This window comes from Nomascus leucogenys, chromosome 18 (genome assembly GCF_006542625.1).
Source record: "Nomascus leucogenys isolate Asia chromosome 18, Asia_NLE_v1, whole genome shotgun sequence".
Lineage (NCBI taxonomy): Eukaryota > Metazoa > Chordata > Mammalia > Primates > Hylobatidae > Nomascus > Nomascus leucogenys.
Window position 1 is genome coordinate 95,531,083 of NC_044398.1, and position 25,247 is coordinate 95,556,329.

Consider the following 25,247-nt stretch of genomic DNA (forward strand, 5'->3'; position numbering starts at 1 on the left):
GGAGGTTTGCCTGACCATGTGTTTCAGTCATAGAATATCCAGAGACACAGAGAGTGAATGTCAAGAGGGTCCTACTAACATTCAAGAAACAAATTATTTATAACATACAGATGCTGTCCTCTGGAAGGGACAAAGAAATCCACCCTCCCCGAAACAGTAGAAACAAATGCATATGCCACTTGAATACAGACAGCTCCGTCTTGAAATAAAAATAGTTCTGACTATGGGACAAAGTAACCAAAAGTTTGTCATTCTGTGCCATAGAAATGTGCCCCTTCCTCAGGATCCAGACACTATCCAGCCGGGGGAATCACAGATGCTCATATTTCTAGTTGTGAAACAGAACTACCAGCACTTCTGCTCAGAGAAGCAAAGGATAGGAAGAAACCAAGGAGAAAATACTCAGAAGTGAACATGCAGAGGGGTCACATTGCTTGCATGCACAGTGGAAACACCAATAAACATGCAGCTAACTCATCCTGCAATCTGTGGACATAGATCTTTTGGTCAAGAGAATATTCCTTTACAGAGCATTTTCAGTGCCCTAGTTTTAGGCAGAGAAAAATCACTGGAAATAGAAGAAAACTTTCAGATTGGGGAAATGAAGGATTTGCCATTCAAACGTGAGCTGAATTTCATAGTAAAGAAACCTCCAGTTTTGTGAACTCCTCAAGCAGTAATTTTGATACAACCACCCTAGAATATTCAGTCTACACAGATGCTATCATATTTATTTCAGGCATAAGAGCCTAGAAGCACATATATTTACAGAAAGAGAAGCTTGAAAAGGACTTCTTCCAAAACCACGATGCAACTGTCATCTATGGAACATTCGCTAGGCAGTCAACCCAAAAACGTTTCCTTTAAAATAAGATCTGATTGAGATAGAACCAATCCAACAGCAATCTTGGCAGGTGTCATTCCCTAAATGAAACAATGACATCAGCTGCCCTGAAATGGTCTCAAAGTTTGCTTCTTTAGGTTGACGGTTCCCAAAGCTGGTGAAACAAGCCGAAAGAAGAATGCTGATGTAAGCCCCATTTCCAAGACAGTTGTGTACTATATTTATAGTATCAACAGTTTAATTGGGAAGTTTGCTACTAATGATGTAAACACAGCTGGCACATTTTCAATTTAAATAGACACGACTCATTCGCAGACATAACTAGCATTTGTTTGCCCAACAGCAATGTTCAGCGGCATTCAACAACACCTCACATCCACACAAGGTGTCTCAATAGCTGTATCAAGAACAGGATCCAGGCCAGGCATGGTGGCTCATGCCTGTAATCCCAGGCATGGATTTTGGGAGGCTGAGGCGGGCAGATCACAAGGTGGGGAGTTCGGGACCAGTCTGGCCAACATGGTGAAACCCTGTCTCTACTAAAAATACAAAAATTAGCCAGTCATGGTGGCAGGAGCCTGTAATCCCATCTACTTGGGATGCTGAGGCAGGAGAATCACTTGAACCTGGGAGGTGGAGGTTGCAGTGAACCGAGATTGTGCCATTGCACTCCAGCCTGGGCAACAGAGAGAGACTCCATCTTAAAAAACAAAACAAAACAACATCTAGAAGCTTACAGGCACACACACTTGGGCAAATACCTACCAAGGATTTTTAGATGTTCTCAGATCAAACAATATTTCTCTGAAAAACTGTGAAGGATGTTCGATGGATACAGCAAAAAACATAAAAGTAAAGGTTAGTTCAAAGATTGTGCATGAAGGCCAAGGAAAGGCATCATCCCAGTTTTTCTTAGTGTCAGCTTCGTGTTCAGAATGCAGAAGTAGAAGGTACCATGCCGTGTCTCCCCATAATGACTTCACTCCTCATAACATCATGGTACATGGAACTTTCCATTAACATTGTAAATACAGGCAAGCCCGTCTCGTGACTGAAAAGTGATCTTGAAATCTTCCTTTGCATGTGCTGAAAGTCATGTGATCTGTTTTTTTGTGACAATAAACAGAGGTTTAGTGGACCATTTTCCCGCCCAGAGGGCCTATATTTTGTTCTGTTTTTTTTTTTTTTTTTATTTCATTGTTGTAGAAACTGGGTCTCCCTATATATTGTGCAGCCTGGTCTAAAATTCTTGAACTCAAGCAATCCTCCCACCTCGGCCTCCCAAGGTGCTGGGATTACAGGTATGAGCCACCGCCATGCCTGGCCAAGAGGGTCTGTATTTTGACCCCTAAGGTAAGGCTGCAGAATCAACAAGGGTGTTGTGTAAATTTGAGAACTGTAGTCATTGAGCAACTGTTTCTGACAATTCCGTGATGGTATCCAGAACATCCATCCATCTGTTGTAGCAGAAGTCTGGATATATCACAATCTACTTCTCTCACTTCAAACCCAGAATGTTTAAATTTTAAATATTAAGTTAAACATTCTATTTAGGGTGCAATATATTGCAATTAATTTGTTAGAAATCCATATATTCCTCTCTTGGGATCATCAAACATTTATCTGTAAAGAAAATGCATGCTCATGCATGATACCTAACATGAAGACAAAGCTCAAGGAAAAAGTAGCCACATATAAAACTAACATCCCTTCCAATGAACCATTTAAAATCAATGTCACTACATAGAACAGATCCATTCACTTGAACCTCAACTGGTATTTTTAAAAGACGGTGGCTTCTGCTTTGTATATTGTATATATCTTGCCCAAGCAGTGTTCCATCTCAAATGGAAAAAAAAAAAAAAAAGATGAGCTAGAAGATTTGATGCCAAACATGGGAACAAATGCTTCCAATGAGTAGAAAGTAAAGAATATGAAGCACAAGGTGGAAAAGGTAATCAGGATTCCAATCTTCATGAAGGGCTGAAGATACAAATTAAAAATAAAATGTGTCACCTGCAGTAACCATTAGGCATGTAACGGTTGCAGATGGCATGGTCGAATTATTAATGGTTACAGACGTTGTAATGATCACTGCCAAGTTGTAGGCAGTTTGAAGGAGGAGGTTGCTTTTTTGTCTTGTTTTGCTTTTGACTTTGAAATCCCATGCCTATATTTAAAAAGAGACAAAGAGGGGAAAAAGCACAAAGATCTTTGTGACTGTTCTTCTCTGTAATTGTCCTCACTGTAACCCCTGTCAAAGTGGGAAGACAAAGACAGGATAGAGCGCTAAAAGGAGAGAAGATGTCTCATGTCCAAATGATGTGAGAAGTAACTAAATGGAGTTCAACTGTAGTTTCTTGCAGTAACTATGACCCGAAAGAGGAAACCCTCCAAAATTCCTTAAGCTCCAGTGCAGGGAGCCAATGAGAATGTTTACAGATGCTTCACAATGTGATTCCTGCCGCTAAATGTATCCTATAACAAGAATGGCTCTGTGACCACCAATGTTTGGCAGGAAAGAACAGATTTTTACTGCACAAAACTGCATTTCTTTAGCATGGTGGTTGTAAACTAAGGAGGCTTGAGAGTCATTGCAAGGGGGTCTGTGAATCTGTACATTCCTGGTACTTTTATAGACAAAATTTACAGAAAAAAAAATCTTGCATACTTTTAAAACATGGACACAGATGCTATTTGGGATGAACAAGGTTGACTTTCTGCACCGAATGCATGGTGCGTTCTCTTAATTGATAGGTATTAAGTGTATCTATCATCTTGCCAAATTGACATCTTGTCAGTTGCTTGAAAATCTTGACTTTAAAGTGAAGTGGTGCATGCATGTAGTCCCAGCTAGTCAGGAAGCTGAAGCACGAGAATCGCTTGAACCCAGGAGAAAGGTTGCAATGAGCCGAGATCATGCCACTTCACTCCAGTCTGGGCGACAGAGTAAGACTTTGTCACAAAAAAACGGGGGGGGGGTGCTGGATGGGTGCAGTGGCTCACATCTCATGCTGTAATCCCAGCACACTGGGAGGCCAAGGCAGGAGGGTTGCTTGAGGCCAGGAATTTGTGACCAGCCTGGACAACAAAGTGAGACCCCATCTTTCTTAAAAAAAAAAAAAAAAAAAAGAATACTTAAAAATTAGCCAAGCATGGTGGCTTGTGCCTGTAGTCCCAGCTACTTGGGAGGTTGAGGTGGGAGGAACCCTTGAGCCCAAGAATTTGCAGTGAGCCGTGATCACACCACTGCACTCTAGCCTGGGGAGCAGAGTGAGAACTTGTCTTTTTTAAAAACAAGAGCCCTGAAACTAGTAGATTTGGATCAAGGTTTGATGACTGGTAGTACAATTTTTTGGCAAGATTTTGCTCCTTGCCGTCTACCCTACCTCTATAAGACTAGAGAGACTCAGGATCCTTTCTCTAATTCCTGTGAATATTTTGAATACCTCTGTGACTTAGCATTGTAGCCTGCAGTAACTTTCACGATAACTAAGAAAACCATGGGGGAGGGGGAGAAACCCTGTTAGGGATGGAACTTGGGGTGAACTGCCATGAGTGACACCATGAAAGAGTGTCAGGACGGTCATTAAGGGGATCAAATTCAAAGCCAAAATCGCAGTGACACTTGATGAGAAAAAATAGACTGCATAGCAAGATGTCTTCCTAACCTGACATGGCAAAGAGAATATAACTCCTCTTACTGCCCATCATTCAAACCTGGTCTTACTGCCTTACACGCACTTAACCTCGACTCTCACTTTGAATGCTCTGCACTTTTCAAAGTCATCTTTGACCTGAAAGTGCCCGAGGGTATCTCTGTTCTGCAGGAGTTGGAGGGCTCAACTCAAGGTTATTACCAACTAAGAGAGATAAAAGTGCAAGAGCTGACCTTTTCCTCCGAAATGTCAGCATTCAAAGCTGGGTATCTTCAGTATTAGGATGCTTGTTCTGCTTTTGTGTCAGATGCATACTTGATAAGCATCATGTGTGTATAAGAAGTAAAAGGCGCAAGCTAATCCCCAACACACAATGCCTTTGAGTAGTGAACCAGAGCCTCCCATTTTATATGGAGAACACCACCAACTTGGCTCAGAATGAGGCAATCAAGTTGGGCATCTTCTTGTTCCTTGTTTTTGATATCTGCATCCACTTATAAACTCTTATAAACTCAGAGGAAGAGTCTCTGAGCAGCCCACCTTGGCTCTAAGTCAAATGTTAAGGATGCCGTTCTTTTCATTGAATCCACAGGCACCTGCTATCATTGCTGGGATGTCATGGGCAAATTGGCTACATTTGCAAACATGAATGATACCAAAGCCCTGTCATAGCTTTGTCCTTTGGTGGAACATTGGTCAAAGAAATGGCAAACTTATGGCTTCCCAAAGTGGAGAGTGAAGATACCTTCAAGAAAAAAATTATCAGGAGCAAGATGACCTATAAAAAAAGCAGTGCTATTATTTTCTCCTGGGTTAGTGGTGACTTGTGGCCTGCTCTGTGTTTCACCATGGTGCCTGGCAAGGCTACCCTTCGTGGCATATAGCACCACAGTAAGTATCTCTGAATCCTTGTCACTGATTTCAGAAGAACGTAGACATCAGGAATCAACACGGACATAGAAACTGGTAGCTCATTTGGTGTTGGTGGTTTTGTTTTGTTTGCTAAAATCAGCTTTATGCAGAATTAGTTCTCTGCTGCTGTGTCTGAAATCTAAAAGCACAGTGCCTGGGAAAGACTAGGGAATGCAGGAATACACTATGAGTCACCCTCTGGATAATGTGACAACTGCAAAAGAAAGCAAAACCAAGAGGACTCGATGTGTATTTTTGCTGCAGTATGATGTCCTGGGCCATTGGATTCAGGACCATCAATAGGCTTCCTTCAACAGTGGGTCATCTAGGAATTTGTTTTCCATTTGGCCTGCAAGTTACTTCTTAGAAGAAAACCACTTGGCAAAGTAGATACATGGTGAGCGTATGTACAGAAATACATGCTAAAACCATAAAGAGATTCTAGCCACGATATACCTGCAGACTAGGCTCTAAATTGTTTCTCCCCATACAAACATCTAAGCTTAGTATTGTAAATACCCCAAACTTACACGAGACAGGGAGGTCTCTGGAACCCCCAGAGCGGGCACTGCTGAGAAGAAAGGTGATACTTACACCAAACATTTGTCTGAGGTCCGGATCCCGGAACCTGAAGGGGATATTGGAGACATGCAGCCGCTTGGGCTGAGACTTGTTTTCCGTGTTGTCAGAAGGTTGTGTCTGGGGCTGGCCATCCGTCGGTGCTGCGTCATCTGTCTGCTAAAAGAACAAGAAGAAATCGAAGAGGCTCTGAGTGGACCACAATGCTCTCTTCCAATGCGCTTTTGCTTGCCGTGAGTGGCAGGAAAAGATTAGAATTAAGGAATCTGAGAAAGGAAGAAAATGCTGAGGCATGCATGCATGCATTTACTCAACAAGTGTTTTCTGAGAGTCCACTGAGTGCTCATCATGAATCCGGGATGGGGCAGTGGGCAAAGCAGACAAAAATCCCTGCCCTCGGGGAGCATCATTCTCATGAGGGCAACACAGACAATAAATCCATAGATAGAGTGTTGGCAGACAGAGAAAAGCACTATAGGCTAGAAAAAGCAAAGGAAGGGGACTGGGAGCTGCTGGGGTTGTGAGGTGGGGAGCGGGAACCTCATCAAGAAGGGGGTAATAATCATTAAAGGCAGGAGAGTGTGTATTTCTTAACCGACGCTGTTCAGAATCTGAAGACATGCCTACAAAATTGTTCAGGTAATTGTGCAGATAAAACATAATTAAATGTAAAAAATTTGAAAAGACTAGTTGGCATTCTGGAGTTCAAATAACCAGCTGATTGACTTATTCTTTTGAGGTTCTAATTGTACAAACTTTTGCTGTCCACTACAGTTGACCACATGTGACAATTTACATTTAACTGAATTAAAATAAGATATTTAACTTTGTTTGCATTAGCTGCATTTCAAGTGCTCAAGAGCAACATGTAGTTAGTGCTTCCATACTGAGTAATGCAAATACAGAACGTTTCCACCTCTGCAGAAACTTCTGTTGTGCTGTTTGCCTAGCCTATGTAACATTATTAGCATAACTCATTGTTTCACCACCCCTGTCTTCCAAATAAGGCTGTATAACATGATGTTACATTGACACCCATATATAGGCAGGAACGAGGGGAAAAGTCACAGTCACATTAGGTATCATTACAGGCACTGCCATACTCTCGGTTCTAGAGTTTTAACATTTCACACATTTAGCGTTCGATACTTTCTCTGCAATTAGCAGGTGTTGCCTCTAGGTGGCAGTAAATGCCATCCACATCAGATACCTACTTTGAAACTATGATAGAAAGCTTATGCAGAAGCCTATCAAATTTATGAGTGAGGAATCATCCTGACCTATTTATAAGCAATCTAGAAGTACACAATCGGGACAAAACTATCAATGTAGGCAGCCAGGTGTAAAATAATAACGACTTAGAGAAGACAATCTTACAAAGTGAAATACAAAACAAACACTCAGATAACATGGGCATAATTAGCAAGTGTCTCATCAGCCCTGGTATATACTGGAAGGTTTCATTTGCATTTTCCTTCCTAACACACCCTGAATTGCATTTTGAAGTAAAGACATCCTGTTGGCTGGCAAACCATTCTTCCAAGCTGCTCTGGTATCAAAAGACCTACCAGTTGACTTCAGCTTTTCAGTGCAAAGTCATGTATTTAGACAATGTATTTAGTTATTTTGCCTATACTATTGGATTGAATAGGAAGCAGTACGGTGGTCATTTTCTTAACTGGTAAATAAAGAATAATGAGTTCATACCTTTTAAGGCTTTGTGATTGAATAATGTGTGCTAACTTGGCCAAGTTCCTGGTATGTATTCAATAAATGGAAAGTAATGAACTGTTTAGAATGATGGTAATTTTTTTAAATACCAAAAGGAGAAATAAACCTCCTTTGAGAAACACACAGGAAAGGTTTTCATTTGCTTATTTTTAAAGTGTTTACACATCTTTACTGAGCAACTGCTTTGCGATGGACACATAAATCAGCCTTCCTTGTCACATGCAATTCCAACTTTGGTGCATGACACCGATAGAGAAAGACAATCATAAATAGAATAATTTGGTCATTGTCTTTTGTGGTTGTTTTCTTGGAATTGGGTCTTGCTCTGTCACTCAGGCTGGAGTGCCGTGGCACAATCATGGCTCACTGCAGCCTTGAAATCCTGGGCTCAATCTTGCCACACATCAGCCTTCCAAGTAGCTAGGACTACAGGCATGCGCCATCACACCCAGCTAATTTTTATTTGCAGAGACAGGGTCTCACTGTGTTGCCCAGACTGGTCTTGAACCTCTGGCCTCAAGTGATCCTCCTGCCTTGGCTTCGCAAAGCACTGGGACTACAGGCATGAGCCACCATGCCTAGCTGACACAGACTGGTAAACGTTGGGATAAGAGGCAATCAAAAAGGGCTGAGTAACCTTAAATCAAGGTCATATAACACTGCTGGAGGTTCAGCAAGGCTTGCCAATTCTGGAGGTTAAATGTTAAGTGGGAGTTGTCTAACAGAAGAGGTGAAAAGGACCGAGGCTATTCCAAGAGAGGGCTGTGCATGTGCACATATACAGAGATGTTAAATGACGTCTTGGATTCGGGAGAGTATGTGTGGACTCCAGCACCACTGGTCAGATGACGCATGTATGAAGGGAAGGCAGGAGGGCAGGTTTCAAAGATAGTCAAGGGGCTAGATCAAAGGACGCTGTGCAAAGCAAGAGTCTGAGCTTCATCCTAAGAGCAATAAGGAGCCACCTGAGGATCACAGCAGGAGTGTGCTATGACCAGCTTGTGACACAAATGATAAATGTCTGTTTAATGGTTGGCTGACTCACTGACCGAATGAATTATTAGTACATGAATAAACAAATGAATGAAGAAGTGTACAATCAATGTCGCAATCTTCATGTGATAGTCAAAGACCAACATTGTAACACTGAAACCCAAACAGAGCAGAATTTGGGTTTTCTCCACTGAGAATATGAGGTTTGGTGCCATGTCCATGACACAGAAATGAGCTCGAATCATGCAACTGTCACTTTTCAGAGAGTAAGGGGTTTTAGAACTCTACACCCAGACTCGGAGTTTACAGATGCTGTAGGTGAAACCCTAAGCTTCCAGTCCATTTTTTTCCATCCTGTTAGAAGTTCCTGTTTCAATGCAAAAATAAAATGAGCTCCTTCTTATCCTGAGAAGGAAACATAGATTTGGATTTGTGTATAACTGCTGGATGTTTCAGTTTAATGAACCTAATTAAGAATTACAGAGATTATGATTAAACATATTAAATGATTAATAGCATTATGCCGCTCATGTGAAAATTAAAATTAATCATCTCTAGTCAAACAGCACTTTGGAGAAATCTTTGCATTGTTTCCTTTGATAAAAACATATAATGCTCAATTAATCATTTTGTAGTGTATGCTTATATACAAATGCTTATAAATTGTTACGGAGAAATACCTGTGTATTAAAAAGAATCCTTAAAGCATGCAAAATAAAAAAGTAAGCCAAAAGTGTTTCAGGTCATTGTGGGTGTATGGTAAGGGAAAAAGAAGAGAGTGTTAGGAAGTAGAGGTTGAGGAGTGAAGAAAACAACAGAAAAAGGAAATCTCTTTCAGCCTGCATGCCTTTTATATGGTGGGATGCAGCACAATGAACCAGGGTTTTGGAATCACACAGACCATCCCTGTTATTTGCTAATCTTAGGCAGGTCACTTTTCTTCTCTGACCCTCACTTTACTTTTCCATCAAAGGACATTAATGGGGTAATGGGGCTAGGTGCAGTGGCTCATGCCTGTAATCCCAGCACTTTGGCAGGCTAAGGTGGGAAGATCATTTGAGACCAGCCTGCAACATAGCGAGACCCTGTCTCCACTAAATAAATTAAAAAAAAAAAAAAAAAAAAGCTGATCATGGCCATGTGCCTGTCATCCCAGCTACTTGGGAGACTGAGGTGGGAGATGGCTGGAGCCCAGAAGATCGAGGCTGCAGTGAGGGAAGATCATGCCACTTCACTCCAGCCTGGGCAATGGAGCAAGACTGCCTCTAAAACAAAAACAAAAAGGACACTAAAGGTACTACGCTCACAGGATTGTGGGAAGGACAAAATGCAGTGTGAGATGACAGAGCAGCTACCACAGAGTCTAACGCATGTTGGGGTTAGTGATCGTCACCAACTCCTCCACTGAGTGTGATCTCTTTTCCTGCCCTTTTTTCTGGGACCTTCCAGGGAAAACATATTTAGAACATTAACTAACTAACTCTACCATTCCCTCTACTACATCTCTTCACCAAACATATAAATCAAAGGTGCATGCAGTACAAACAAGTAGCTGTTATCCAAGAGGAAATGCGTCCTCCACCGCTTCAGGCAGCATGAAGTTCTCAAGATGAGTGGCCTCAAAACAGGTCTAGGAGAAAGAGGACTGAAAGTTCCTGCCAGGCTGTCATTTGTCAATAGGAGTTGTGATGGTTAACACGGAGTGTCAACTTGATTGGATTGAAGGATGCAAAGTATTGGTCCTGGGTGTGTCTGTGAGGGTGCTGCCAAAGGAGATAAACATTCAAGTCAGTGGACTGGCCAACCCACCCTCAATCTGGGTGGGCACCATCTGATCACCTGCCAGCATGCCTAGGATAAAAGTAGGCAGAGGAACGTGGAAAGACTAGACTGGCTGAGTCTTCCAGCCTACAACTCTCCCCCATGCTGGATGCTTCCTGCCCTCGAACACGGGACTCCAAGTCCTTCAGCTTTTGGACTCTTGGACCTTCCACCACAGACTGAAGGCTATACTGTTGGCTTCCCTACTTTTGAGATTTTGGGACCCAGCCTGACTTCCTTGCTCCTCAGCTTACAGATGGCCTACTGTGGGACTTCACCTTGTGATCGTGTGAGTCAATACTCCTTAATAAACTCCCCTTTACATAAACATCTATCTTATTAGTTCTTTCCCTCTAGAGAACCCTAATACAGGTGTCACTTCAACGAGACTCCCCAAACAAAGAGAAGACTTAAGTCTTCCTCTCTGCAGCCCACTCTCCCCAGTGGCCTTTGATCATGGCCCGGGATGCAATGATGCCTGGCTGGAAAGCCTTTCATCAGCCTCTTGAAAGGCCATCAACACTCACGGACAGAGATGCTGCCTGTATGTTCCCAGTACCTACTACTGTGCCTCACTCAACTTGAGAAATAATTATAGCATCCCTGAGAAGCTTGCTGAACGGTATGGCAAAAGCATACTGTGTAATTTCTAGGGAAAAGAAAATGTGAAAAAGCTAGGAAACTTGCTAATGGGACAAAACATCTAGAATGCACATTCCTGAAGGGCAGTGGGTATGGGATTCATAGTTATAGTCCCTAAAGCTGTAGCACATCAAAGCCCAGTGGGAATTAATCTCTGAAAGAACTCTTGATTTATTTGACTTTTTTTTTTTTTTTTTTTTGAGACAGAGTCTTGCTCTGTTGCCCAGGCTGGAGTCTAGTGGTACAGTCTCACCTCACTGCAACCTCTGCCTCCCAGGTTCAAGTGATTTTCCTGCCTCAACCTCCCGAGTACCTGGGATTTACAGGTGTGTGCCACTGTGCTTGGCTCATTTTTGTATTTTTACTAGAGACAGGGTTTCACAATGTTGGCCAGGCTGGTCTCGAACTCCTAACCTCAAGTGATCCGCCTGCCTCGGCCTCCCAAAGTGCTGGGATTACAGGTGTGAGCCACTGTGCCTGGCCATGAAAGTTATGTTTGGCTCTAAAGTGAGACCTACCTGAATGGACATGAGCATATTTGGGAGATCAGAAAGTAGGACATAGCCATGCAGTAAATTCAGAGAATGGAGGAAATTGAGGGCAGTCAGTAAAGTAAGGATGTTAGAGGTGGACGGGAAAGTGGCCAGGGATACCCCCTTCTCAGTGGTCTCCAACCTGGGTCCTCATTGGCTCTCTAGGTCTATAAGGTTTAGTGTTCTCAACCCTGACCGCCTCCCACCTTGCCTGCTGCCTATGTCCCATTCTTGCTTTTTGGCCTATTTGCTTTTCCTGACCCCATCTTTGGTCTTTGCGTTCATTCTGCCTTTTGCCTGGAAGACTCTTTCCCTGGGACACCACATGAAGCTTGCCCTCTTGCCAATATAATCTCTGCCCAAGTGTCACCCACTGGAGAAACCTTCACTGGCCCCATGATCTACAGCAACTCTGCATCAGCACTCTCTCTCCCGTTGACCACTGATTTCTTCACAGCATACATCTCTTCTTGCCTTTTTATTATTTTATCCTGTGATTTTGTATATTGCCTATCTTTTCCACCAGGATGTAACTCCAGGAGAGCAGAGACTGTGGTTTTTCTGTTCACTGAAACCCTCTACCACTAGAGTAGGGTTCTTCAATGTCAGTACCATTGATATTTGGGGCTGGTTCATTATTATTATTATTATTATTTTGTTTTTATTTATTTATTTTTGAGACAGAGTCTCGCTCTGTTGCCCAGGCTGGAGTGCAGTGGTTCCATCTCAGCTCACTGCAAGTTCCACCTCCCGGGTTCACGCCATTCTCCTGCCTCAGCCTCCTGAGTACCTGGGACTACAGGCACCCACCACTATGCCCGGCTAATTTTTTGTATTTTTAGTAGAGACGGGGTTTCACCTCATTAGCCAGGATGGTCTCGATCTCCTGACCTCGTGATCCGCCTGCCTCATCCTCCCAAAGTGCTGGGATTACAGGCGTGAGCCACTGCACCTGGCCTATTATTATTTTTGATGGGTGGGTCATCCTGTGCACTGTAGAATGTTCAACAGCATGACTGGCCTCCACCCACTACATGCCAGTCGCCTACCCTTGAGTTGGAACCAAAAATATCTCCTGGGATTCAAATGTCTCCTGGGAGGCAAAACCGTACCACTTGAAACTGCTGACCTGGAGTCCATGTAAGTTCTCAGTAAATATCTGCAGCGTAAATGACTAAGCCTGGTTTTACCATAAGCGAGCTGCAAGGCTGCTCACTTCATGTCTCTGGATCTCAGTTTGCATATACATAAAATGATAAATGTATACTTCTCCTGGATGCTTTAGAGTGAAATGGCATCCAAGTCTTTGTGAATGGTTAAGTCCCATGTATAAAGAGGGGACATAATTATCGTGATCATTATTAACAGTATCAATAACCATCAGCTTTTGTTTTGTTTTGAGATAGAGTCTCACTCTGTCACCCAGGCTGGAGTGCAATGGTGCGATCTTGGCTCACTGCAACCTCCATCTCCCAGGTTCAAGCGATTCTCCTGCATCATCCTCCCCAGTAGCTGGTACTACAGGCACGTGCCCCCATGCCCAGCTAATTTTTGTATCTTGAATAGAGCCGGGGTTTCGTCATGTTGGCCAGGCTGGTCTCAAACTCCTGACCTCAGGTGATCCACCTGCCTTGGCCTCCCAAAGCGCTGGGATTACAGGCCTGAGCCATGGCGCCCGGCCTAGCTTTTGTTTTATTTCTCAGGCCCATGCACAACTCTGAGATGCAGCCTCCCCATCAAACAGGAAAGGCTGCAGGACCCTACACAGATGGGAAGTCCATTAACCCCAAGAGGTGGGTTTCCAGGCGGCACTTGGCAGAGCTTCCCTCATAAGCTCATTAGGACCACAATGCCAGCTTCTACCCGGGCCCAGTGTGAAGGACCTATTAGGAGGCGGGATCTTTGCGGCAGAATTTTTCTTAATAAACAAACTCCCCAGGTATCGGCGCAGGTTATAAATGTTAAGAAAACACCACTGGCACTTTAATCTCCTGAAGATCACTTAGTGCTTCCACAAAGACCTTAATAAAGAACCACGGGGCTCCCTCTGCTATAATCGTTCCTAATTCAATGAATAGCTCTGAGCAACCCGAGACTAATCCTGGTGAAATTGGATTTTGATATCGACCAATCCAGGGATGACTGTTGGAGAGAAAACGCACAGTCGTGTAGAGATGCATGCCTTTTAGATTCTGTCCCCGTCCTGGGGTTTCCTCTGTCTGACCCTAGGGAGACACGACTGAGGCCACCTGGGTGGCATCTTCTAGTGATGACCAGGTAACTGGGTACAGAAGCACAGGGAAGGAATTTTTTTTTTCCTTAGTTTGTTACGTAAGTAAACGTGTGCCATGGTGATTTGCTGCACCCATCACCTAAGTATTAAGCCCCGCATGCATTAGCTATTTATGCTGATGCTCTCCCTTTGCCCCTTTCCCCAGTGTGTGTTGTTCCTCTCCCTGTGTCCATATGTTCTCACTGTTCTGCTCCCACTTATGAGTGAGAACAGGCAGTGTTTGGTTTTCTGTTCCTGCGTTAGTTTGCTGACTATAAAGCTTCCAGTTCCATTCATTGTCCCTGCAAAGAACATAATCTTCTTCCCTTTTATGGCTACATAGTATTTCACGGTATATATGTACCACATTTTCCTTAATCTATCATTGATGGCCATTTGAGTTGATTCCATTTCTTTGCTATTGTGAATAGTGCTGCAGTGAACATATGTGTATATGCGTGTTTATAATAGAATGATTTATATTCCTTTAGGTATATACCCAGAAATGGGATTGCCAGGTAAAATGGTATTTCTGGTTCCAGGTATTTCAGGAATCACCACACTATTTTCCACAATGGTTGAGCTAATTTACGTTCAGGGAAGGAATATTTATGGCTAGGTAGCTCCGCATTAAAACTCTAGTTTCATCACTAGTCCAGCTGTGTACATCCTTCTGAGCCTTAGCTGCAAGCTTAGATAAATGACTTCTATCTCAGGGTTGTCTGTGGGTCCAGGGTACTGGTGGCAGTTCTTACTCATCCAGTATGTGTTGAGTAAAATGTGGTAGATGATACCACCATGAAGTTGTCAGTAGAAATCAGAATACAGACAGAAATTAGAGATTTCAAAGTTCCTTCCTCAGGGGAGAGAGGGGATAATTAGAAATAAAATAAAAACTATAGCAAATTCTATTTGATGGAAATGAAAAATACATGCACTCATCACACAGCATTAGATACAGTTCAAGGATGCTGGTGAAGAGAACTTGAGAAGCCTGTCTAATAAAATAAAATGTAAGTGATATACGTCATTTTAGAATTCTTAGAAGTCACATTTTTTTTTGGAAAAAAGTAAAATTTTAAGCTTTTATTTTAACCCAATTTATTAAGGATATTATTTCAACATGCTATCATGTAAAAGATATTTTATATTCTTTTCTTTTTGGATGATGTCTTTGAAATCTTGTATTTTACACATCTCCATATGGAAACTGAATTGTCATTGGAAATACTTGATTTATATTTAGCCTTTGAAAAAATGACAGTTGAAGGATCCTCCAAACAAACTAATAACTATCAAGTATCAGTGCTTACATTTAAATTGAAGTTAAATCAAGTTCACTAGCTGTATTGTTCTGTTTTGTTTTTTTTTTGGAGACAGAGGCTTACTCCCATTCCCCAGACTGGAATGATCAAGGCCCACTGTAATCCCAACTTCCTAGGCTCAAGTTATCCTTCTGCCTTGGTCCCCAAAGTGTTGGGATTACAGGCATGAGCCACCACATCTGGCCTCACTAGCTGTATTTCAGGTGCTCATCAGACACCTGTGGAACACAAAACAATGGCCCCTTAAAGATGTAAGATTCTAATCCCTGGAATCTTGAATAGGATACTTTACATGGCAATGGAGAATTAAGGTTGGTAATCACATGACCATAAAATAAAGAGATTATCCTGGATTACCTGTGGGGGCCCTGTATAATCACCAGGGTCCTGAGAAGTGAAACAACAGGCCAGTGGCATGGAAGAGAACCCCCAATGTCAGAGTGAACACCCAGTGAGAACAACTCAACCCACCATTACTGGTTTCGAAGATGGGGAAAGGGGCCGTGAGCCCAAGAATGACAGTGGCCCTCAGGAACCAGGAAAGGCATAGGGATAGATCAAATTATGAGCCTACAGAAATATCATCCTGCCAGCTACAATCCTTGTAAACCTGGTGATACCCATGCTACACTTCTGATCTCCAGAACTGTAACCTAATACGCTTGTGTTGTGGAAGTTACTAGGTGTATGGTCATCTGACAGCAAAAGAAAACTGTTGCACTCTCATCAGAAAGCACAGGTATAGAGCATTTTTGTCACTGTCAAGTTCTATGGGACGGTCCTGCTTTAGAGCCATGGTGTGCTGGGGGGACAAAAAGCGATAATGGAAAATGGGTTTAAAAGGGAGGAAAGTAGGGAAAGAAAGTCTTCCCTAGGACAATGACCACAACGTCAGAGGCAGGCGAACCAAAGCAACTCCATCTTGAATAGGGGCTGGATAAAATGAGGCTGAGACCTACTGGGCTGCATTCCCAGACAGTTAAGTCATTCTTTTTTTTTTGAGACGGAGTCTTGCTCTGTCGCCCAGGCTGGAGTGTAGTGGCATGATCTTGGCTCACTGCAACCTCCGCCTCCTGGGTTCACGCCATTATCCTGCCTCAGCCTCCCAAGTAGCTGGGACTTCAGGTGCCCGCCACCATGCCTGGCTAATTTTTTGTATTTTTAGTAGAGACAGGGTTTCACTGTGTTAGCCAAGATGGTCTCGATCTCCTAACCTCGTGATCTGCCCACGTTGGCCTCCCAAAGTGCTGGGATTACAGGCATGAGCCACCGTACCCAGCCAGTTAAGGCATTCTAAGTCACAGGATGAGATAAAAGGTCAGCACAAGATACAGGTAATAAACACATTGCTGATAAAAGAAGTCACAGTAAAGAAGCCGGCCAAATCCCACCTAAACCAAGATGGCAACGGAAGTGACCTCTGGTTATCCTCAATGCTCATTATACACTAATTACAATGCATTAGCATGCTAACAGACACTCCCACCAGTACCACGACAGTTTACAAATGCCATGGCAAGGTCAGGAAGTTACCCTATGTGGTCTAAAAGAGGGAAGAATCCTCAGTTCTGGGAATTGCCCACCCCTTTCCCAGAAAACTCATGAATAATCCACCCCTTGTTTAATATATAATCAAGAAATAATCATAAAAACAGGCAACCAGCAGCTCTCAGGGCGGCTCTACCTATGGAGTAGCCGTTCTTCTGTTTCTTTACTTCTCTAATAAACTTATTTTTACTTTACTTGATGGATTCACCTCGAATTCTTTTTGTGTCAGATCCAAGAACCCTTTCTTGGTGACTGGATCAGGACCCCTTTCCAGTAACAATAGTATCCTTTGAAATGAGGAATATTATTTAGTGAACTTTATCTAAGTTTCAAATACATCTATTTTTAAATGAAATAAGTTTGGGATATTAATGTTTTTTCTTGGGCAATACTGTAAAAAATATTTTAATTATAGGTATCTATATATGGATATGTATACACAGGTGTATATATAGGGATATATATATGGATATATATGTAGGGATATATCTAGGGATATATATATAGGGATATATATATAGGGATATATCTAGGGATATATATATAGGGATATATATATAGTGGTATATATACATAGGGATATATATAGGGATATATATGGATATATATAGGGATATATATAGGGATATATATATAGGGATATATATAGGGATATATATATAGGGATATATATAGGGATATATATAGGGATATATATAGGGATATATATATAGGGATATATAGAGGGATATATAGAGGGATATATATAGAGGGATATATAGAGGGATATATATAGGATATATATATAGTGGTATATATATATAGGGATATATATAGGGATATATATAGGGATATATATAGGGATATATATATAGGGATATATAGAGGGATATATATATATAGGGATATATAGAGGGATATATAGGGATATATAGAGGGATATATATATAGGGATATATATATGGATATATATATATAGGGATATATATGGATATATCTATAGGGATATATATATGGATATATATATAGGGATATATATATGGATATATATATATGGAGATATATATGGATATATATAGGGAGATATATATGGATATATATAGGGGTATATATATATATATCCAGCTTTGATTATAGGGTGGGTCTCTCAGACAGTTAGCTCCATTAGCAGTAGCTGTCAGCTGTGACTTTTGTTGATATCATTATTTTTTGGTGGTATTTCCCTTTACTCTGTAAATACATGTTTCTTAATCTATTTCTGTGTTCACGGATACACTGAAGGTTTTACGAAAACTGTGGACCACCTTTTGGGGGGAAAATACACATACACCTAAATTTTGCATACAATTTCAGAAAGTTCACAAGCTCCCTGGAGGATATAGACACCCTTGGATGTGGATCAGGACCACTGAGGATGGCTTTTGCTTCTCCCCTATCCTGAGTTAAGACAAAGGATTCTGGCTATCACTGATGCTAAATGCCACTGGTAGCTTATAAGCAAAATGTGAAACTGGCTAAACTGTCTGGGTTAGAGGATGGAAAATAAAACTGCTGAGGTCCTACCATGAGCTAGGCATCTCAGTAGGTGTTTTCCATGCCTTATTTTACTGAGTTGCCATAACAACTAGGAAAACTGAGGCTCAGAGAGGTTAGGCGATCTGTCTGAAGTCACACAGACAGGAGATGGAAGGATTGAACTTAGGATGTCTAACTCCATATCCTGAACGCTTTTCGCTCCTCAATGGCCTTTCAAGGTCAAGGTGAAGATGCTCTGGAAAGTCTAAGAATAGGCACGCAGAGCAGCTGCAAAGTACATATAGAGAGGAGTAAAGATTCACAGTAACCCTAACTGCCTACGTTCTAGGTCTGGGCTGGAACCAGAGCGGTGAGGTGGGTGAATGAGGCCCTAGCTCATCCAACCAACCAAAAAGCAAACAAAACCAGGCTGCTTCAGCTGTGTCATATGAACTACTGGAGTCCCGGGTTGACCTCTCTTAAGCCCCCATTGACAAGTTTTCTTCCTAGAATAAGCATGCTATGGATAAACACTATATCAAATGCTTACGAGAATATGAGCACCCCATGAATAAACACCATGTCAAATGCTTCCTAGAATATGAGCGTCCCGTGGATAAACACTGTATCAGATGCACTATATCAAAAGCCCTTTACCATGGCACATAGTAGGTGCTCAGCAAGTCTTTACTGAATCATTCCAGGAAGCTAATGATTTGGGTCCAGCTGCTGCTTCGTCCGCGAGCATCCCCAGATTCACCATCATGGTATAGAAACACAACACCCAAGACATGATGTGAACGCAGCATAATTCTCCCCACAGTCAGCCTACTGACTATTCAGCATCTTTCCTTTCCTACAGGCTCCCTCCCCTCCATGCACAAAACTCTTCACAGTGATAAATAAAAAGTGTACTTTGAATAGGCAGCTGCTGCTCCCTCCTCCACCAATCAAGTTATTTCTCAGAGAGAAAAGCTTGTGAGTGTCTTCGAGGCATTATTTGATTAAGTTGACAATATTATGTGAGCGATGGTTGAGTACCCACTGCGAAGTACTTTGGACCAAATTGATTTGTGTAACGAACACTTGCTCTGTCTCTTCTTGCAGCCTGAATAGCGGTCTTGATTTAGCCAGTAATGCTGGGCACCGACTGAATTTACAGGGTCCACGGTCCCTCTCTCTCAATCTGCAGAGAATAGCAGGGCAGAGCATGGGCTGGCATAATTCAATACATTGTACTATAAGCTCAGAAAATAATATCGCAGAGCTCTGCAATATACCTATTTGATTTGATTTGTAAACCTGATAAAAAAGCAATCGAGAAAAGTTCGGGGGAAAATATATATGTTCTAAGCAAAAATGTAACTATATTGAATGTCTACAAAGAATCCAAGGATGGTGGCGGGTGGGGGAAGAAAAATCATGCATACTAAATCAACTTCACACCCTAAATTAGACAATATTGCACATCCTCCATTTAAAACGAAGCAAGATTGTGAAAAGTTATTTTCCATTAAAAGTAATAATAATGGTAAGCCCAGGGAATGTGAATTAAAACCCACACTTCGGGTTTTCTCACAATCCTACTTCAAAACGGGGTTCATGCAGATCCTCCCAGCTTCCTGCTTTTTCATCTTAGCTCTGTCGGCAAACAAATAAGTTAATCACACAGCTTTGGATGTAGTTAATGCCTCATTCCGAGCCTGGCTGGGCTGATTCCACAGCCAGGTGACACATATTTAAGAAATACATCACATTTCCCTGCAACTGGAATAAATTCAACGCTCTGCTCCAGTGATGAAATTCCTCTGAAAGGAGAAGGGCTGGAGGACAGAGAAGGGCTGACTCCGAATTCCTCTGGTATTTTTATTCCTTGGGAAAAAATAGGACGAATGTACAAGGGGCCAGGTGTTCAACACATCAGTAAAGGAGACGGCCTGTCTAGGTGTCTGTATTAGTCTTCTCAGGCTGCTATAACAAAATACCATAGGCTGGGTGGTTTAAACAACAGACATTTATTTCTCACAGTTCTGGAGGCTGACAGTACAGGATCAAGGTGCCAGCCAACTCAGTTCCTGGGGGGAGGACCCTCTTCCTGGCTTGCAGATGAGTGCCCTTTTTTTTTTTTTTTTGAGATGGAGTCTTGCTCTGTCGGCCACGCTGGAGTGCAGTGGTGTTATTTCGGCTCACTGCAAACTCTGCCTCCCAGGTTCAAGCAATTCTCTGGCCTCAGCCTCCTATTTGAGATTGCAGGCTCCTGCAGCCACCATGCCCAACTAATTTTGGTATTTTTGTAGAGAGAAGGTTTCAGCACGTTGGCCACTCTGGTCTGGAACTGCTGACCTTGCGATCTACCCACCTCGGCCTCCCAAAGTGCTGGGATTACAGGCGTGAGCCACCACGCCCGGCCGTGAGTGCCTTTTTTCTGTGTTCTCAGATGACAGAGAGAGGGAAGCTCTGATATCTCTTCCTCCTCCTGTATGGATACTGTCTCATAGGGCTCTACTCTTCTGGCCTTAAATTAACCTAATTACCTTCCAAAGTCCCCATTTCCAAACACCATCCCGTTGATGGTTACGGTTTCAGCACATGACCTGGAGTGGCGGCACAATTCAGTCCACAGCTGTGTTATTGAGGCAGCGCCTACAAACACCTGCACATAAAGAAGCAGTGTTTGTCCTGGGGGCTTGAAATCAGGCACTCACTTATCCAGTCATTCAAAATATATTTACTGAGCACCTGCTATACATCAGGCCCTGGGGATACAGCAGGCAGGGCTGGAGGTTGGTGTCTGCTTATCAGAAAGTGGAATGACAAGACTACAAAAAGCACTCTTTCTCCTCCTCTTCATGTTGCAAAGATTTGGCTTCTGGTTCCACGAATAAGTAGTTAAAATATATAATAGGCTGGGGGCGGTGGCTCAGCCCTGTAATCCCAGCACTTTGGGAGGCTGAGGCGGGGGGATCACGAGGTCAGGAGTTCGAGACCAGTCTGGCCAACACAGTGAAACCCCGTCTCTACTAAAATTACAAAAAAGTAGCCGGGTATGGTATTGTGTGCCTGTAGTCCCAGCTACTCTGGAGGCTGAGGCAGGAGAATCACCTGAACCCGGGAGGCGGAGGTTGCAGTGAGCAGAGACTGCGCCATGGCACTCCAGCCTGGGCAACAGTGTAAAACTTTGTCTCAAAAACAAAACAAAACTATATATATATATATAAATAAAATAATCAATAGCAGTAACAACAAGACACCTTTATAGACTTCAAAACACAATTATCTGGATTTGAATTCCACCTTCACTACTTCCTAACTGTGTGGACTGGAGAAGGTTACTTAACCACTCTGAGTCTCATTTCCTTTATCTAGAAAATAGGAATACTACTGGCATCTACCCCAAGTGAGTCAACACCTGTAAGTGCTTAGGATGGTTCCTGGCCGATGATTATTATAATAACCAGCATCCAGAAGAGTGGCTGATTAATACCTCATTGCCATTTAATCCTGGTTGAGTGATTAGCATTCTATTAATCTCTTCACATCGTCTGATGACTCAGACAAGAAGATTCTATTATTGTGCCCATTTTATGGCAAAGAAATTGAGATTCAGAGGGCCTCAAAGCTTCTTTGGGATGTTTAGTCTCTACATAGGAGGCAGTGTGGCACAGTGGCTTAGAGCCCTGGCATTGCAATCCCCTGGGTCAAGTCCCTTAATGGCATCTAAAGAAGATGCAACAGCTCTCGGGGCACTTGATTATTAAAATTCAGGCCAGTCCACTTTAAAGCTTCCAAAATCAATGAGATTAAAACTCTCTTCCTCTTGCTACAGATCTGTGGCCCGGTGTACCTACAGTGGGCATAGAGTGTTTCTTGCCTGTTGGATCCAAACTCTCCAACAGTTTGTAGGATCAGTGGGATGAGGTGCAACCTCTGGGACCTTCCTCCTCCTTCCCCCACTGGGTAAGAAGCTTCTTTCAAGACTGGGGGCTGAGAGAAGGAACCTAGGAGGCAGAAGGCAGCTAATGAAATCAAATGCATTCTGGTGATGAGAAGCGCCTCTTTTTGCCTCCAGTCTCATCCTGCTGGGGCTCAGGTGCCACTGGTGGCTTCATGGATGTGGTGGGGCTGTGGAGTCCACATTCTTGGGTTACTTGGTGCACTGATCAGCCATCCTCTGTCATTCTCCATAGTTGCCAAGGGTCTTGTGTCTTCAAGGCTGCTGCCAATGGTCATTGCTTCCAACTCTCCTTTTAGATGAGGGTCCTCTCCTTCAGCATTTGCCCTCCTGGACACCCTTAGAACTCCTGCCCTCTTCTGTAACTTCAGGCTCTTTCAAGAGCCAGAGGAACCACAGGGAACAGGTGGCAGGTACGCTAATGCATTCTCAGCAACAGCTCTTTCCCATCCTGCTGCTTTGGACGACACCAGCAAGCCTCCACCTTTGTAAATCCCCAGATAAAAAAACAGGTACACGTCTCTATGCCATGACATCCCGCACACAACTAATTTTGGGACATGTCAAATACTCCCAAGATTGTTGCCACTGTCTTCTGTGTTAATGGTCTCATAAAAATGAGCTGCCTTGTTCTCTAGCTTAGCGATCTTCCAGCAGCCTCCTTTGCTGACTGACACCTCCAGCTTTTCCTCCTGCAGTTTTTTTTTTTTTCCTCAACCCCTCTTAACCTCCTGGTTTTCTTTAATTACCTGTCCCACTCAGAAATCAAGGCCAACCTATACATCAATTTAACACAAAAGTTCATATTTGGTACTGGATCCTAAATTCCACTTAGCTCAAAGATTTCCCCCCCTAGTATATTATGCAAGATTTAAATGAACCAAATGGCAATTCTATACATTATGCTAATTTTCCAGACCTAAGAAAACTGCTGAAAGCACAATTCAGTTGCAGAAAACGGGTGATGAATTTAAGATGGCACTGATCTCCCTGAACATCCCTGGGTTTTCCTGACTAATTACTTCTTTCTTTGTATTAATATAAATGCTTCAAACAAAGAGGCAAGCACTCCAAGAGTTTTGTTCTAAGACTACTGGGGTTTTTCCAGGATATGCTAAGACATGGAGATCTCATTCTTTGTGAACACCAATATGTCTCTGAACAAAAATCTGACAGTGAAAGAATCCTGTCACATAAGGTGCACAATTTCTGCAAACTGACACTAGTCAGGATATTTCTGAGTTTCTCAGTAGGCTAATTTCTCCTGCATTGGCAGGTGGGAAGGAGACGAAGTATATGTTAGGAAATGGAAATGCTAAGAAATATACTCTGAAAATAGAAATGCCTGCATCTCCTTTCTACTTGGCTCTTCATCTAGATGGGGATAGCATGCTTTTTCTTTAAAGTGCTGTAGAGTGAATGGTTGGGCATCATAAGCCATGCTGCGCATAAAAGCATCCTTGGGGTAATATGTAAACAAATGAACTATGAATGTGGCTGTGTTTTGATAAAATTTTATTTGTAAAAGCAGAGACAGTGGGCTGGATTTGGTCTGAGCTCTATGGATTCCCATGTTGGTTCTTAGAAGGACAAAAAAATACTCTGTATCTACACTGTTCAACTCAGCTACCATTTTAAGATCTGCTTGTATGAAGAACATTTCCTAGATATGGGGACTAAAGGATGAAGAAGACATAACCTGAACCTGTAGGGAGCTCCTAGCTTTGTGGAGGAGAAATGAATAAACCACACAGTCACAGGACAATGGATGAGTTCTCTGATTGAAAGACATGTGGATACATAATTCGGCCAGACGGGAATATGTGAAATTTCTTGAAAAAAGTCTTATTCATCCAGAAACTCAGCGGTCACACATTAGCACAGCTCAGGAGCAGACGTTTAGGTGCTCTAAAAAAGTTCAAACTCTTAAAATGAAGAAAGGGAAACATCCACGAGTCTTGGGATCATCTCTCATCTAATTATGTCATTTGTGGCTCCAATGAGAAGAGGGTGAGACTTGGGTGGTAGACATGATGCTGTGTGACTGAGAAAGTCACTTACCCTGAGTCTCAATTTCTGAAAAAGGAATGACAACACTTGCCCCCTCTTGTCTTGGGTCACAGAGAAACAAATTAGATTATGCTCCAGAACATGCTTTGGCTGTTCCAAAGTTTTGTGCATCTATAGTAAACAATTTTTGCTTTTTTTTTTTAATACCCTACATAAAAATGCAAGATTTGTTCCCACAGCAGGATGACAATGTGAAATCCAGAGTAGCAACAAGACTTTTAGTCACTGGCGGGTACTTTCATTTAGGAGACTTGAATTCAAGCCCACCTTTTGTCAATTTCTCGCTGGGTCATGTTTCTGGAATGAAATTTTTTGCAGTCAAATAAACTGAAGACATGAAATTTGGTGGCCTTGCAGGCACCTATCAAGTCTAAAAATGCAAGGTTCAGAGATGTAGGGAAGGTGGGTAAGCCAAGAAGTCCACCCCCAGTAGGGGGTTCTTGATAGCCTTTAGCAAGGTGCAGATTTTGCAGCCAGAAAAGTTGACAGGTTTGCCTCTGGTTGGAGATGTAGAGAAATTTACATGAACCACAGTGGTCTTTCTCCAGGTGCAGCCTGCTGAGCATCTCTAAGTCACCTGGGTAAGGGTGTGGAACCCCCAGATTTCTGGGCCCCATCCCAGAATGACCCATTCATACTTTTATGGACTCAAGATGAAGCTTTCAAAATAATCTTCACAGGTGACAAATAGGATTCAATCTTTTAACAGCCACTGTCCATACCTTAAGGAGGCAATCCTGTAATCGTGTAGCATTTGACCAACAGCTGGCCCAAGGCAACTATTTGACCTTGGACATGTTACTTCAACCCTCAAGGCCTTTCTTCCCACAGCCTTAAAATGGGGATTTGTGAATTCATTCATTCAAAGAATA

The 25,247-nt window shown here is 42.5% G+C and overlaps 1 protein-coding gene across 14 annotated transcripts in view; it reads right to left on the minus strand.

The window, feature by feature from the left end:
* RBFOX1 (RNA binding fox-1 homolog 1) overlaps positions 1-25,247 on the minus strand; it is a 2,489,097-nt gene that overhangs the window by 127,617 nt on the left and 2,336,233 nt on the right. For 13 of the 14 annotated variants that reach the window (XM_030799104.1, XM_030799108.1, XM_030799109.1 and 10 more), the window contains one exon: positions 6,010-6,153. In XM_030799104.1, coding sequence (XP_030654964.1) covers positions 6,010-6,153 — 144 coding nt within the window. The remainder of the gene's footprint in view (positions 1-6,009; positions 6,154-25,247) is intronic. The other variant, XM_030799103.1, reaches the window with a different exon arrangement.